General features: G+C 43.9%; 1 protein-coding gene across 1 annotated transcript in view; it reads left to right on the forward strand.

Annotated features, from left to right (window-relative positions):
- The first annotated feature begins 2,532 nt into the window (after positions 1-2,532).
- Positions 2,533-14,846, forward strand: part of SYT17 (synaptotagmin 17) — a 228,729-nt gene continuing 216,415 nt past the window's right edge. Inside the window, exon 1 of the mRNA XM_040356898.1 lies at positions 2,533-2,901. Within this exon, the coding sequence (XP_040212832.1) occupies positions 2,887-2,901 (15 nt within the window). The 5' untranslated portion in view covers positions 2,533-2,886. The remainder of the gene's footprint in view (positions 2,902-14,846) is intronic.

Below are 14,846 nucleotides of genomic sequence, written 5' to 3' on the forward strand. Positions count from 1 at the left end.
AACCGTGGTTTCCCCTCCTCCTGGGGATGACGGTGGATCTCCCCAGGCTCCTCCCTCACTCCCCTCATCTCCTCACCGGTCCGAACGGGAATCTGCACCCGTTAATCACAGACCACACCCTGCCTCTCCTCGCATGGTTGGTCTCGGGGTGTCCATTACAGGCAGCGACCTTTCAAGAACAGCTAGGGATCTCCTCGCCCTGGCCTGGGCCCCCGGGACTAGATCGGCATACCGATCAGCCTGGCGACTTTGGGTTCGTTGGTGTGATCAACGACAGGTTGATCCCGTTCAAGCACCTGTGTCCCTAGTGGTCAACTACCTGGCGGATTCTTATGAATCCGGGAGGTCCTATAACTCCCTTAATGTCTATCGATCGGCGATCTCGGCCTATCACTCTCCTGTTGACTCGGTGCCGGTGGGTAGACACCCTTTGGTGTGTCGTTTGTTAAGGGGCGTTAGGTTTCAACGAGCCCCACGACCCAGGTACCAACATACTTGGGACGTGACCAAGGTCCTGTCCATGTTCTCGGACTGGGGCGACAATGACGCTCTGTCTTTGAGGTTACTGTCTTTCAAATTGACCGTCCTCTTATGCCTGATTTCTATCAAGCGGGTGTCAGACGTCAAGGCCCTGGACATTTCCAGGCGCCAATTCTCGCCTCAGGGAGTTAAATACGTAGGACTAAGACGGGCCTTCAAGCGGTCTTCTACCCGTTCTTCCCCGCGCACCCACGCCTTTGTGTGGTTCGCTGCCTACAGACTTATGAGTCTATGACGTCTCCATTATGCTCATTACAATCCTCTCAACTTCTTATTTCTTACGTCAGACCTCACCTTCCAGTTTCCTCGGCTACACTAGCCAGATGGGTACGCTCTGTCATGGATATGGCAGGGATTGACACAACCCTATTTGGTGCTCACTCCTCCAGAGGGGCGATGGCTACTAAAGTCCTCACCTCGGGAGGTTCCCTATCAGACCTATTGTTAGCAGCAGACTGGTCCTCAGCGACCACCTTCCGTCAGTTTTATTTTAGACCGGAGGAACACGTATCTATGTCAGTGTTGTAAATTGTATCAGTCGTATATTTCATGTATGCATTATTATAGCTTTAAACTTGCATAAGATATGAGCCTCCTGTCTGATATATAATTCTAGATTTTCCTAGCTTGTGACGGAAAATATTGATTATATGAAGACAGGAGGCGAGTATCTTCCATCCCTGTCACGGTATTATCTCTCATTTATTGTAGGTTATTGAACCACGCATCTTCCAGATCGGTGGCTGATCGTTCCCGGACATTCCGTTTGATCCCCTGTTGGGATCGCTGTTCCTGTTCAACACTCGGGCCGTTCGTCCATCGCAGACCGGAGGTGGGGGCTCCCACTGCATCCCGATACCCGGCTGTCGTCGGCTGACTCCTGTACTGGAGGTCCAGTTTCCAGGGTTTAGAGGTTCGGCCTGTTGTCGGTTCCAGTTTTTTCTACGGTTCGCCTCAAGAAAGAGGAGGTTCTTAAGGAAGCAGCCCCTTATATACCGGCTGTCCTGCTCCGTGATTGGCAGATCCAGCTAGAGGGCTGCCGGGGGTGTAGTTTTTCTTGTTTTCAGTTTAAAGAAACATTTTTTTCTATAGATTTCACTGAAAGTTGGTTTTCTGCTGTGAGCATGAATAAAGAAAGATCATGCATAAGATACTCGCCTCCTGTCTTCATATAATCAATATTTTCCGTCACAAGCTAGGAAAATCTAGAATTACTGTTTTCAGTGATATTAAAAAGTGTCCCACAAGGTGGCGCTGTGACCAAATTCTTTAGGCTCCTTTGCACAATGCACCTGTTTTACTAGTTGTTATATATTCATGGGATTTTTTTTTTATTTTTTTTTCCTAAAGTCTAATTAACTGGCATATTTTTCAGTATGGGAAGTAACCACTGTGCATTAATTTGCCTAGCTAAACCCCCAAATGATCAATGATTGACATAAAAATGGAATCAATCATTGTTATAGCTTGTCAATAGGTGACTCTTTAACAACCATGTTCTATGTATGTGCACGTCCTATTAATTTTTTTTATTGTTATTATGATACACAATTTATATAGCGCCAACAGTTTGTGCTTTACAAGATTCATGTATTTTACTTATAGTAGAATCAAGTTTAAAAATTCTCTAGGTATTTCAGATTTTTCAACATTTCCAAATCTAGACACATTTTATTGACACATTTTTTATTTTTATTTTTTAAAGAAGAAACAGATTATAAACAACTGGGATCCTCTATTTATATCAACACGTCACCACATCATCTAACGAGCAGGGCCCTCTGATCCCTCCTGTATTGATTTGTATTGTAACTGTACTGTCTGCCCTCATGTTATAAATGCGCTGCGCAAACTGTTGGCGCTATATAAATCCTGTATAATAATACTAATAATGATAATAATCACCATCCTTGCAGGGATCTGAAACTTGCAGGGAATTATGTCAGTGGCCACTAAGTGGCGACAGTGAGACTGTGTCTGAAAGATAGGCACATTCAAAACAAAACAGGGAAAGCAAGCAAATAAGACACTTGTAATCAAAGCCCCAGAGTCTGGAAGTGACAGGGAGGAGGCAGCTCTTCCCAGGAACAGGCTCAGTCACTTAACATGCCCTCCCCAAATAAATCAAGGGGGCAGCTGATGAGCTGGCATGCAACTTCAAAGCAAGAGTAAGCTGGCTACTTAGAGGAAGTGTCACCAAAAAGGACAATCCAGATCTCTGCTGATCAATCAAACAAGTCACGTCTTTTTTTTTTTCCTTCTGTGTATTTTTGAGGGTAAAGAGGTGACACAGAGAAGACCGCCATGCACAGGCAAATCTGGGAACAGATGGCACTTTGAGTGAAGATGGCGTATATCCAGGTAGGTGTCATTCATACTGATTGATTGCTGAGTTTAGTTAGAACTTGTAGCTTCAACCAATGAACAAGGCACAGGCTGCATAGAGTGACATGTCACACCAAGGTGACAACACAATAAACTGCTAGTGTACAGGTATCAATCAGACAAGACAGGATGACATCAGGGCGGTAATCCCATATCCTTTGTATATGACAGCAGCAAAAACTTTATGATATCACAATTCCCATGAAAATCTACATTATACTGGTCAATTAGAAAAGTATAGTCCCTCTGCTGAATTTGATGTGTGCATCCTTTGTACTGGGGGGTGGTAACGGCAGGATTGTCAATTGCCCAAGGTGTAGTAAAAGCAGATCACTATATTAAAGGATGCAGTTCAAGAAAAGACTGCAGGACCATGGCATAAGTCTATCTTTATTGTAATGTAAAGGCTAAAGATATTAATAATACAACCAGCTAATGACGGTTTCTTCATGCAACAAACACAATTTTTTTAAGGCATCCAAAAAAGGTTGCATGGGACACGATAGTTGGCCAGATGTATTTTCAATATTGTTAATCTTTGCTTGTTACATTACAATAAAAAGAGAATACTGCTGGGGATGCTGCCAGAGTCTGTCCCTGAAATCCAATATTACAAATGAGAACTGAGACCGGCACCTGCACCTGTGAAGTGACACAGAAGGTAAAATTGAGGATTCTCTCGAGGCAATCTATTCTGGATGTATATTCATCAGTCTCCGTCTCCCTTAGCTGAATTTTAAGTGCTACAACACTATCTTTTAACATGCAGACTTTTTTGAACTGTAAAGTGCCGTGCAAACTGTTGGTGCTAAATAAATCCTGTACAATATGATTAACACACCCACCCTATTCCGCTCCATTTTTTTTAAAAACCCGCTTTACCTTATTCGCTGAATTATCCTCAAAATACATACTCATACATCCAACGGATGTTACATAGTAGGTGAGGTTGAAAAAAGACACAAGTCCATCAAGTCCAGCCTATGTGTGTGATTCTATGTCAGTATTACCTTGTATATCCCTGTATGTTGCAGTCTTTCAGGTGCTTATCGAATAGTTTTTTGAAACTGTCGATTCTCCCCATTGAAACCACCGCCTTTAACCCTCTGCGTAGTTTAAGGTTAAACCTCTTTTCTTCTAATTTTAATGAGTGGCCACGTGTCTTATTAACTCCCTTCTGCTGAAAAGTTTTATCCCTATTGTGAGGTCACCATTATGGTATTTGTAAATTGTCCGGATCTATAGTTGTCCTGATGTGAGCTACCACCACACGCGATGTCCCGCGCCACCACCTTGTTTACTTACGTCATCAGGGGGCCAGCCATCTTAGTCGGGTTCCTGCAGCTAGCCTCCTGATGAAGTCAATATGCCTTGGTGTGTCACTGGTGGGGCATCTGTAAGAACCAGGAAGAGACAGCCGGGAGATGATGCACAGTGGCACAATAACTAAAGAGTACCTTGAAGCCTCCTGGAATGTATGACGTCAGTATCCCAGGAGACTATGGGGCCGACTGGGGCGTCATTTTTGTCCAGGTGATAATCTTGAAAGTGTCTGGAGTCCCATAAAAAGGTATTTACAATAGAAAAAACAAATGTCCATTTGTGAGATAGGAGGGGGGAGGGGTGCAATGATGTGAAGTGGGTGTGGAGGGTGAAGGTATCTTTTAGGCTGGGTTCACACTGCTGTGCGGATCATCTCCCAGCAGGGGTCCGGTGAGTCCTGGTTCAGGAACAAATTAGGCTCAAAATTATGGCTGGGTTCGGACCTGAATCGGACCAGAAGACGCTCAGGACTGTTCTGAAAACCGCTCTGTAGCCGCCCCAGAGCTGTGTGAACTGGCTCTATTGAGAGATGGTCGCAATCTTCTGACATGCAAATTGGATGCGGAGAAAAAACCTGCATCCTATTCGCACTTGTGTGAACCCAGCCTGAGGGCAGGTTCACACCAAATGCAGCCCAGTGATTTTTTTTTTTCTGCATCAAAAACACATGGACACTAGATTGTATGGTTCAAATGGCATAGTTCACATCAGTGCAGTCCGTTCCAGTGCAGAAAAAAAGTAGAACATGCTGATTTTTTCTACACAGTACTGTACTGGAAAACAGCAAAACGCATAAAAAACGCACCAGAAATCATCACATAAAAAAAAAAAAACAGGAAACCTTGGAAAAAAAAGAAAAATAAGAGGGGAAGAATGCACTGGAACGTATTGAAAGTGCATAAACAAACGCATCAAAAATGTGCATGCAAAAGCGTATCTGGCGCAAGTTTTTGTGGTGTAAATTGTAAGCAAAAGCACATACAGAGTGCATCTGGAGTGTGTTTTTGTGGCGTGAACCGGCCCTAAAACTGTATATAAAGCCAATCACTAAAATCTTGTGTAACATTTTAACATGTTAAAGTCACTTCAAAAAACATTTATCAAAATAATACCTGGCGATCCTGTTATGAAGGTCCTTGTTTTGCCACTTGGTATAGGGTAACAAATCTCTGTTCCTGTCTTTCAATTGTGTTCCTGCATTGTCACCATACAAATACTGGATATCTTGTTTCTATTGCATTGTCACCTTGTCACAAAGGCTTCTGATAGAGACTACAAGTGGCCATTTCAATCCTTTCAATCCATGATATGCAGGCATGATCCCCTGTTGTCACCATCACAGAACCCAGAATATTACAGTTACATAATAATTTTAGTGAGAAGATTGTACAACATTCTTTGCACTGAGTCGGTACAAATGTAACAAACATACATCATGTCATTCTTTATGCTCTTTTCTTGTGATTTCATGCAAGTAGTGGTGTAAACCCATATACAGCCTTTCATTACTAGGGTTGTACTCTGTACATGAAAAGAAAAGGGAGGGCGCACCGACCTAGTGCATTATCACTTAAAGGAATTTTATTAGATAGATTAAACAATGGTCATACTCGCAAACGGAGTTGAAAGACAGCGCTTATTGGACAATTGAACTGGTATACAGTATTGCCAAGCGACCAAGGTAACAACACGGATCAGATGGCATCAAACTGACATCTGTGGCTTACGCGTTTCAGAGGCGAACCTCTTTCATCAGAGCCTTGGTGGTCAATAGTGTACTCTGTACACTGCAGCCATGTATCCTGGGCACAAAAGCACGCCAGCGATTAACTCTATTTAATCGCTGGGTCATTTATACAAATTCTGCATTTAGGTCCTGAATTGGACACTTTAGTGCATAGATGCATATGCTTACCTATGCTTACGCGTGTTAGGGCTTAAGTACATATCTACAACATTTCTATCAATACTGCAATTTTGTGTAAGGACCAGTAAACTGTGCTGTGTTCAGATCCTTAATATCAAAATGTTAAAAAAAAAATGCATCCAAGGTGAGTGAGGTGCAGAAATGTAATATAATGGTCAAATTTTACGTGTCCGAATGCTGCACGCCCTTTTACACCTCTATACTTTTACAAACTATTACTTGCAATGTTTATGCTGGATCTTTCTGCCAGCAAGGTCTTGTGGTAGATGATCAGCAATTCACTTATTCGAAGAGAAAAGTGCACGAACCCTAATTGCATCTAATGGCGATGAAAAAACTGCAATTTTTTAGATTGGTCGGGAAAACCGGTCGTGTGTATGCTCCACAGCAGTTTTCCCGATGAGAAAACTGCCCACAAAAAAAAAAAAATCTGCTCTATTTTTTCCCATCGTGTTTCCATCAGTCTTTTTCTTCTTCGCGAAAAATGCTTGTGTGTATGCTTTTCTGAGGGGAAAAAAATGTGCATGCTCAGAATCAAGTATGAGACGGGAGCGCTCTTTCTGGTAAAACTAGCGTTCGTAATATAGATATCACATTCGTCATCATTTAATGCAGCGCATGAAAAGCGCAAATCGTCTCTCACCAAACATTTACTAACTTGAGGATCAGCAAAAGCAGCCCAAAGGGTGGCACCATTTGAATGGAATGCCCCCCTTTATAGTGCCGTCGGACGTGTTGGACGTCACCGCGCTTTGGTTGAGCGATTTTTGACTGAACGTGTTTATGCAAGGCAGGCTTGAGAGGAATCACGTTGTGAAAAACTTAGGGTTTTGGCATGTCAGGAAAACCGGTCGTGTGTACAGGGCATTAGGCCTTGTTCACACAGGCAGTTGAGACCAGCCACCTAAAAGATAGCATTCAGGGTTGTATACATGCCATGGCAAGAATGATACCCTCTGTCATGTTCTTCGGGCAGTGTAGCTGTCAGTGTAGCGGTGCGAAACTAGTCCACCTCTGTTCCAGCATCTGCAACCATGGTGAGTGTCATTGTTTGTATGGAATATTCAATAAATGGACTTCAATCATGTCGGTGTGCAGCCAATTTCTTCCTTCATTCAGTCTTCTACGGCAGACGTGCTGAGGCTTGCACCTGTGTGAGGAGTCTTACATTATTCATTGTGCCTGGAGTCTCTCACCTAGATTGGCGATTTTCCTTTGCTGTCATGTTCTTCAGAGAGTACTGCCACCCAGGGCTGCTGTTAGAAATCATGGGGCCCCGTACAAGCCTTTCCTGATGGGCCCCCAACCCAGCCTCTGCACTTTCCCCCCTCAAATTGCTGCAGAACAGCGGCACTGACTTTATCCACCCACACCACAAAAATGAAAAAAAAAAAAAAAACCCTCTGTTGACATGATGGGGCCCAGGGAAATGTAATTTAAGCTCTTGTAAGCATGTAGGGGCTGGGGTGTGGTCTAGTAAAAATCAATGTATTCATTTAGGCAGAAATTAAAGGGGTTGTTTTGTTTTTTTAAATAACAAACATGTCACACTTACCTCCACTGTGCAGTTCGTTTTGCACAGAGTGGCCCTGGTCCTCCACTACTGGGGTCCCCCGCGGTGCTGGTAGCTCCTGCCCGCATTGAGTGCTCACGTTGGAGAAGGCTCTCCTAAGGTAGGGTGACCAGACATCCCCGGTTTCAGGGAACAGTCCCCGGATTGAGGACACTGTCCCTGGACCAAGTCTGTCCCCGGTTTTGTCCCCGGATTGGATTTGAACAGGGGCTGGGGCAATTTCAAAGGCAGTCAGTGCTGAATAAAAAATAAAAAAATTCTGAATTCCACACCCTCGTTTCTCCGCTCCTACTAGCTTAGGGGGGGTATTTTTTTTCACTATCTGTACCCCTTTCTGATGGTCATGTGCTGGTCGGAGAGGAGGGAATATTTCTTCAGTTTCGGGTGTATGCCAATTCAGCTCCGCTCACATGTTCTTCTGCCTTGGGTCAAGTCCTGGCCAGCCCCCTGCCTGCTTATCTCCTTGCCTTCCCTGGCAGAGTGATCTTCCTCGGCTCCCCACCTAGTTGTAGCCGGGGCCTGGAGAGTGAGACTTAACAGGCTGTGAGGTGGGCGGCGGCAGGGATGGGCATAGAGTCGCTAATTGCCGCCATTACTAGTAAAAAAAAATGTCCCCGGATTTCATTTTAAAAATCTGGTCACCTTATCCTAAGGAGGACACACGTGCGGGCTCTCTCCCAAGTCCTGCTTCTGTGTCCATTCACACAGAAATAATTTCGAACGGCTGCACTTCCAAAAATCCTTTTATTGAAGCTTCATATGACAAGTGATTGACAAGTTATCAGGTAATGACTAAGCGCTAACATTTGCGCGAAACGCGTCTACCTCTTTGTCCTCTGCTCCATCTGTCAACCACTTGTCATATTAAGCTTCAATAAAAGGATTTTTGCAAGTGCAGCCGTCTGGAATTATTTCTTTACGTTACTCAGCATGTGTGTGTGGGGATTAACCAGAGATTCACTCATCTGGAGCAGCTTTTCTTGTTTCACAGAATGCAGAACTCGGCCCCGCCCCCGGTGCCCACGTCATTGGATTTGATTGACAGCAATGGGAGCCAATGGCTGCCCTGCTATCAATCTATCCAATCAAAAGACAATGGGTAGAGCGTGTGTCCGCCGTGGGAACGAACGGCTCAGGTGAATAAAACGGGAGGGCTGGTCAATGTCAGACGTTTTTTCACCTTAATGCATAGGATGCATTAAGGTGAAAAAACACGACATAGCCCCTTTAACAATAAAGCTGCCCTGGGTTCCCCTGTTTTGCTGATGAAGCCTGGGCCTAGTAAAACAGGACCAGTTGTACTGCCTTATCAGCAGACCCTGCTACCACCAGACGCAACCCATTCATTCGCATGGCTTGTGGTTGCAGCTCTTAATTGCCTGGAAGCCACCGCTCCCCTGGCAGCCCCTGAAAAGCAATCTACCACAGATCGCAGGGCTGCTGCTTGTGTAAACACACCCTCACATACAGTGAATACAGGGCAAGGAAAAAACAAAAGAGACACTTTGTCCTGCCTCACAACTCGGTGTTTTTGCATCACAAGGTTAATTTAGATGTGACATGTGCACAAACGTTCTCTGGTGAGTGTATTACAGGCAGGTCGCTTCTGGTTTGTGTCTGCGTTTTTCATGTCTGTGGGGTGGAGCTGTGACTTTGATTGGGTGATGTTTTAATGCATGGCGAAGCAGACATGATTTGCAAAGCAACAGTTGTAGATGCTGGGAGCAGATGTTGTTCACTTGCTACAAATAATTGCCTGAGCTCTTTGAGTGTCAGGTTTCCTCCTCCGACCAACCATAACCATGATCTTTTGTGTTATCATAGGTTATTGCAGATCATATATTATCCATAGCCCTACGTTGTGTGACATCTGTAGTATGAGCACGGTGAGATTCATGGTTCATATTTACAAAGGCATTCCTCATTATATTCACTAATAATGATGGTTTGGAATAGTCAAGAATAGCAACTTAACAAAAACCTTCACTTAGGGCTCATTCAAGGCACACAGAGGCCCATGCAATGTGTGTTTATACACAGGTAAGTGACAGATATTGTGAGCAGCTGCCACAGACTGTTAAAAATCAATGACAGGCTGTCAGACACAATGGCGGTACGAATCTTTGCACACATTTGAGTATTTACATCCGTACAGGGATGGATGCATGGCTCTGTATAGTCAGACTGTATGCTGGGCTGTTCATCCATCCCTGTACAGATGTAAATGCTCAGATGTGCCAAAGAGATCTATATACTGTAGCTGCAAATGTCACTGACTGAAATAGAGAAACTATACTGTGGGCAGAGGTTCATTTTTACTGTCAATGGCCACCCATGCAGGGGGGTTCAATACACTGCCAGTGACCACCAACATGATGGGGGTTAATAGCACTGACACTAGTTCTGGGGGCTAATTTTGTGTTTACTGACACCAATGCTGGTGGTTTTTTATTGTGTTTATTGACACCAATGCTGGGGCTATTATTGCATTATTGCATCCACTGGCACCAGTGCTAGGGTTATTATTGTGTCCACTGACACCAACGCTGGTGGTTTTTTATTGTGTTTATTGACACCAATGCTGGGGGCTATTATTGCATTATTGTGTCCACTGACACCAGTGCTAGGGTTATTATTGCGCCCACTAACCCCAATGCTGGGGGCTATTATTGCGTCCACTGACACCAGTGCTAGGGTTATTATTGCACCCACTGACACCAATGCTGGGGGCTATTATTGCATTATTGCGTCCACTGACACCAGTTCTAGGGTTATTATTGCGCCCACTGACACCAATGCTGGGGGCTATTATTGCACCCACTGACACCAATGCTGGGGGCTATTATTGCATTATTGCGTCAACTGACACCAGTGCTAGGGTTATTATTGTGTCCACTGACACCAATGCTGGTGGTTATTCTTGCGCCCACTAACACCAATGCTGGGGGCTATTATTGCATTATTGTGTCCACTGAAACCAGTGTTAGGGTTATTATTGTGTCCTCTGACACCAAGGCTGGGGGATATTATTACATCTACTGACACCAGTGACACCAGTGCTGGGGGTTATTATTGCATCAACTGACACCAATTTGGGGTTTATTACTGCATCCACTGACACCAATGTTGGGGGGTGTATTGTTTTCCAACTTCCTCAGTCTGAATTGCAGCAGGACCAAAACCTTTGAGTGTGAAAATGTGTTGTATTGTGCAGCCCTCTGGAGGTGTTTTGGGGCGCAATTGAGGCCCTCTATAATTTTTCTTTTTACCCCCACTGCTCTAAAGTGTATCTAACCCAACAACAAATGTAATATATTTTAGACTAGATGCGGTGGCATTAGTTTTCATTTTTATGATTTTTTTAACCTGATGACCCTGCCAGTAACACACTTCCTTTTCTAGAGTGACAACGCTCACTCACTCTACTGTATCTATGAAGGAGCATCATTGCCACCCTAAGACAGGATTATACAACACTTCCACTTCTCCTTATCTTCATAACATAAAGGGAGGTGTTCTGTAAAGCACAAAGAGAACTGGAAACAATGCTGATAACTGATAACAGCAGCAAAGTTATCAGCTTGCAAGTTTTCTGGTGGATCAACAGAGTTTCTTTTTATAACTGAAAAGATATTAAAAACACTTTCAATGGTATATATATTTAACAGAGCAAAAGGGAGCTAATAACAGTAGGCCATGCAAATGTACATTACCAGTTAAAAATATACTTTTTTGCCCTTCATAGCAGTCTGTTTTGATTACGTGAAAAGTAGGTACCGTATTTTGCGGCGTATAAGACGACCTTTTGAACTTGCCTCAAAACCCGGGGGTCGTCTTATACGCCGGTACTTGTCTCGGGGATCCATTATTCAAAAGCCGCGCCTCCTCCTTGTGGTGTTCCGTGATAGGCGGAACACTTGGTTTCCCAGCAGAGCCTCTGTTCGGTGTTCCGCCTATCACGGATGTCTTCTCATTCTCGGCTTCGGACGAGAGGACCTCAGTGATAGGCGGAACACAGGTGCCTATCACGGAACAGCACGAGGAGGAGGCACGGCTTTTGAATAATGGACACCCACAGTACAGAAATAAGGTATGGCACAGTGAGGCATGTTGACGGCACAATGAGGCACGGGATGGCACAGTGAGGCATGTTGATGGCACAGTGAGGCATGTTGATGGCACAGTGAGGCATGTTGAAGGCACAGTGAGGCATGTAATGGCACAGTGAGGCATGTTGATGGCACACTAAGGCATGTAATGGCACACTGAGGCATGTAATGGCACAGTGAGGCATGTAATGGGCACAGAGAGATTTGAAAAAGCTGAATAAAGCCTGTTTCTGTCAAAGTTTTTTTCCTGTCAGCGGTTGTTCTGGCTACCCCTCAGCTTCCAGACAGACTAGTAGGAAGGGGGTCGTCTTATACGGCGAGTATATCCCAAAACCAAAATTTTAGCTGGAAAATTAGGGGGTCGTCTTATACACCCAGTCGTCTTATACACCGGCAAATATGGTATTGTTATTTTCTACTCTGCTCCTACAATAAAAACAATTTACTTGGATGAGGAGTATTGGGTTTCCAATGCACCAAAATGCCCCAAAATTTTAACACGGTCCAAATTTTTGTAATGCAATGCACTATCGTTGTTGTGCGCTTCAATGGCAGTGTGTTGTGCATTGGAGTGGAATTCAAAATGAAGAGCACTCCAACACAGCAGTGCATGGAACACCGCAATGCAGTAGTGTAAATTAGCCCTAAACTTCTTTTCCTCCACTTGCAAGGAATGCCTCACATTTTTTATTGCCACCTCTCTGTGATATGAGGGGACCTTTCACTAACCCTACAAGGCTTAGCAAGTAGGGGATTGCCAGGGTGTGTGGCCTGAAACTGAAGTCGGGTAACCAATATAAAGTGTTAGTTTACTACACTTTGTGAAAAGGTTAGGACTCACGAGATATAATGTCCGGTGGTGTAAATGGTGGGATTCCATATTTTGGCCAAAATACAAACAAATTGTTGTATATCCCTGGTAGTTGCACCCCCTGTGCTATGGCTCTCAGGCTCATCTTCTTTTCCTGGGAACCTGAGACCACAAAAACCAGCATCAAGACGGAGAACAGAGCTAGATTGGGAATATACTTCTCTGGTCTCTCCTGTGAAGAATAAACCTTGTAGCCCTTGCCCTTAGTATTTCCGAGTTCAAAGCTATCAATCTCAGCCAGTGCAGCAGGGTATACAGGGAATCAGGGACTCTGTCCCTCATCTGCTTTGACTGAGTAAAGTGGAGATATTAGGGGACTACTAGACCCATGATATCTATATAAAGAGAACCCATCACTTGCACAATATTATTACATAGGGAGCTTCCAAGCCCTCATATGACAGTAATAACGTTAAGTTTGTTTTTTAAATAACATAAAATAAAATAACTTTAACATTTTAAAAAGCTAACTGTCCCATTCATATGCAATATGCACACTTCATGGCTTTTCACTTGTATCATCACAACCAGCGGTTACCTGTGGTTAGCCTGGACACATCTATCTGTGTCCAGGGTCCCTCACCGGTTCCTAACCGCAGGCAACCACTGGTTGTGTGCAAACAGCTATGCATCTCAGCCTGTTGTTGCGTTGTACACTGGATTGCTTTTTACAGAGACTATCAGTGCTTTTTACCCAGCAACAAGAATCCACAGATTATTGATGCCTGAATCTGCTTAATTGTGCTTTTAATCGCTTGTATAAAATAGGCCTATTAAAGGTTACATTGTATTATCACCTTATATATGTATAATATTATGTCTGTCTTTCTCTCCCTCTCATGTACACTAAAAATAATTTTATTGTATTTTTCTGGAAAATATGCATTTGAATGTACATATAATCTAGAGTGAGTGACTGGGGACAAAGAGAAAGCAAACGTATTAAATAGTTTCTTCAGCTTTGTGTATATAAAGGAGCATGGGGGAGCTTATGTCCATAATGGGGGTGGTAGTGACACAGCCCCAAATCCACAATGACTCAAAAGTGACATGGTCCAGAAATATTTAGATGGAATAAAGGTGGATAAAGCACCTGGACTAGATGGCATACACCCACGGATCCTAAAAAGCCATTGTTTCAAATTTTTAAGTACTTGTTAACCACTAGAGGGCCGCGCTATAGACGAAAGACGTCCACAGCGCGGCTCTCAAGTGCCGAGTGGACGTCTTTAGACGTCCTATTTTTGTCATTCCCTGTGCGCGCCGCTGGGGGCGTGCAGCGGGGAAACACTGTGCCCGGTGCATCGCTCGGGAGCTGATGCGAGTGCCTGGCAGCCGTGATGTCCGCCAGGTACCCGCGATCGTCGGTGACAGCAGGGACGTGGAGCTCTGTGTGCAAACACAGAGCTCCACGTGCTGTCAAGGAGAGAGGAGACCGATCTGTGTCCCTTTACATAGGGACACAGCATCGGTCACCTCCCCCAGTCAGTCCCCTCCCCCCACACAGTAAGAACACAATGAGGGAATACATTTAACCCCTTCCTCACCCCCTAGTGTTAACCCCTTCACTGCCAGTCACATTTATACAGTAATTAGTGCATTTTTATAGCACTGATCGCTGTATAAATGTGAATGGTCCCAAAATTGTGTCAAAAGTGTCCAATACGTATCGGCCTAAACCGAGGAAAATTTTAATATTTAAAAAAAAAAAAAATTGGGATATTATTATAACAAAAAGTAAAAAATAGTGTTTTTTTTCAAAATTTTCTGTTTTTTTATGTTTATAGCGCAAAAAATAAAAATCGCAGGGGTGATCAATTACCACCAAAAGAAAGCTCTATTTGTGGGAAAAAAATGATAAAAATATAATTTGGGTACAGTGTTGTATGACCGCGCAATTGTCATTCAAAATGCGTCAGCGCTGAAAGCTGAAAATTGGTCTGGGCACGAAGGGGGTTAAAGGGCCCAGTAATGAAATGGTTAATGACTGCAATGGTGCTACTGGATTAGCATAGGGCCAATGTGGTGCCCATATTTAAAAAGGGATCAAAGTCTTGACCAAGTAACTATAGACCTGTAATACCCTGTACACACGATCGGTCCATCCGATGAAAACGG

The sequence above is a fragment of the Rana temporaria genome, chromosome 6 (assembly GCF_905171775.1).
Source record: "Rana temporaria chromosome 6, aRanTem1.1, whole genome shotgun sequence".
Classification (NCBI taxonomy): Eukaryota; Metazoa; Chordata; class Amphibia; order Anura; family Ranidae; genus Rana; species Rana temporaria.